At 37.0% G+C, this 2503-nt stretch overlaps 1 protein-coding gene across 1 annotated transcript; it reads right to left on the reverse strand.

The window, feature by feature from the left end:
• Positions 1–929: 929 nt before the first annotated feature.
• On the reverse strand, positions 930–1910 carry LOC117151557. Its single transcript, XM_033320347.1, has 2 exons — positions 1169–1910; positions 930–1077 (listed from the first exon to the last, which is right to left on the reverse strand). Exons 1-2 carry the CDS (start codon positions 1834–1836, stop codon positions 930–932), a joined length of 816 nt encoding a protein of 271 aa, XP_033176238.1. The 5' UTR covers positions 1837–1910.
• Positions 1911–2503: the final 593 nt, after the last annotated feature.

Consider the following 2503-nt stretch of genomic DNA (forward strand, 5'->3'; position numbering starts at 1 on the left):
TATGATTATTTAAAGAATGAAATGAGATTAAGCTAAAAGAAATACATAGAATCATTACCAACAAATATAAATTACATAATAGCAAATTGTACTGTACGCCTATGGAGACCAACTTAAAAATTGAAAAAGCTGAGATAAATAGAGAGGACATTGGATACAAGAATTTAATTGGCGCATTGCTGTATATTAGTGTAAATACCAAACCCGATATAAGTTATAGTGTGAATTATCTGAGTAGATTTCAAGATTGTTGTAACGAGACACATTTTAAATATGCCTTGCGAATATTGAAATATTTGTACCGAATTAGAGATTTAAGATTACATTATAAAAGGAATGAAAAATGCGAAACGATAGATTTTTATGTGGACGCTGATTGGGCAGGAGATCATATAGATAGGAAATCGGCTTCTGGGTATGTAATTAGATTGTATGGAGATGTAATTGGATGGAAGTCTAAAAAACAAAGGTGTATGACAAAAGCCTCGACGTATGCAGAGTATGTAGCTCTATCGGAAGCGGTGAGCGAAGTAATGACTATCAGAGAACTAATGAAAATTTTCGATGTAAATATAGACAATGTAAATATAGACGATGATCCTGTAAAAATCTATGAGGATAACTCTGGAGTAATGAGTATAGCAAAATACGGAACTTTTACAAAAAATTCTAAACACATTGAAGTTCATTACCACTACGTTCACGAGTACGTAAAGGAAAATAAGATAAACATAATAAAAGTAAGTACAGAAGAAAACACTGCGGATATTTTTACGAAGGCACTGTGTAGAGAGAAATTTGAAAGGCTTAGGTCATGGATGAATGTAAAATAAGAGAAATGTAAATAAAGCGATAAATGTTAAATATTTTGTTAATTCGACAAGTATGCAAATAAAATTAAGTGTACAGTATAAATGTAAGGAGGCGTGTTAGGGAAGTGATACATTTACACTGAACATGAGAGTGTGTGTGTAAGGGTCAGAGGGCGTCAAGGTCTTAGTGGAGACGAAAGACTGTTGCCAAATGTTAGAAGAATCTAGGATAGTCGGTTGCCGACAAGCGTGCGTGCAAGACGTTCTTCAGAGTGTAATATAGATGTATAGCTATTGTGTGTGAAATATAATCAATTATTTGTATTTCCAAATCCTCGAATTTCCTTAACACATACTTCGCCATTCCTTCGAACCAGTAATACTCGTACAGTTTCTCATGCGTTTTATCCCAACCTAAGTGCATAGTGGACTGGTGCACATAGTTAATAACAGACCACCTAAACCCTCTCGGAACGATGGGCAGGCAGAGTGTTCTACCTTTTCTCTGTATTTTACGATGAAGGGTGCCGGGCCGTAACTCATACGTATTCGCGACGTCTTCCGCGAGCTCTTCGTTCTGTAATTTATCGACGATCTCAGAAATTTGTGGGTCGCGACGTTGTTCCGCTAGTAGCCAATCGTCGGAGACTTCGGTTAGGTTAATTTCTTTCTCTACAATTTTGCTGAACATGCTGCGATCCAAGTCTACGGGATTTCGCGAAAAGAAATCTATGTGGGCCATTCGTTTACCTTCCCGGTACATAATGTCAAAGGTAAAAGTTTGCAGGTAAGCCCACCATCTGTAAACCCTGTCGTTCAAGTGTACCTTATTACTGGATGCTTTCAGGGAGTTGCAATCGGTGACAACAAGAAATTCTCGACCGTGTAAGTAATGACGGAAGTGCTTGACGGCGTTTACAACTCCTAACGTTTCCAATTCGTAGGAATGATACCTAGATTCCGCAGAGCTAGTTCTTTTGCTGTAATACTCCACTACTCGATTTGTACCTTCGACCCTGTGCATTAAAATGGCTCCATAGCCCTCCGAGCTAGCGTCCGTATGTAGTTCTATGGGGTAATTGGGGTCAAATAGCGTTAGCACCGGCGCGTCAGTATGTAATTAGAAATTCGAAAGGTTTAGGTCATGAATGAATGTAAAATAAGAGGAATGTAAATAAAGCAATAAGTGTTAAATTTTCTGTAACTTAATTCGAAAAACATGTAAATACAATTAAGTGTACAGTATATATGTAAGGAGGCGTGTTAGGCAGATGATACATTTACATTGTACATGTGAATGTGTGTGTAAGCGTTAGAGGACGTCCAGGTCTTAGTTGAGACAAAAGACTGTTGCCAGATGTGAGAAGCTTCCAGAAGGGTCGGTTGACAACAAGCGTGCGTGCAAGAAGGTTATCAAGGTCTTCAGAGTGTAATATATAAGTATAGCTGTTGTGTGTGAAATGAAGTAAACTATTTGTATTTCCGAATCCTTTCTATATCTTAACATATATACAACTAACATATAACATATATACTTTTAGCATGGTTGCTTAACGTTATTTCATGAATGTATTCTTCCAGGTAACACAGGTAACAAATTGATACAAAGCAACGAGCGGTTCTTCTACATGTTTAACAAATTGTATATTATAAATGAGAAGTGAAATATACGACAGAGCAACAAACACCAT

The sequence above is a fragment of the Bombus impatiens genome, unplaced genomic scaffold (genome assembly GCF_000188095.3).
Source record: "Bombus impatiens unplaced genomic scaffold, BIMP_2.2 scf_0289, whole genome shotgun sequence".
NCBI classification, from domain to species: domain Eukaryota; kingdom Metazoa; phylum Arthropoda; class Insecta; order Hymenoptera; family Apidae; genus Bombus; species Bombus impatiens.

Bases quoted from the DNA above. Each gene is read 5' to 3' on its own strand.
- LOC117151557 (XM_033320347.1), bottom strand. From the start codon at position 1,836: ATGCACAGGGTCGAAGGTACAAATCGAGTAGTGGAGTATTACAGCAAA. The intron at 1,078-1,168 runs GTATGTGTTAAG...TACACTCTGAAG, and splicing joins TGGTTCGAAGGAATGGCGAA to AACGTCTTGCACGCACGCTT.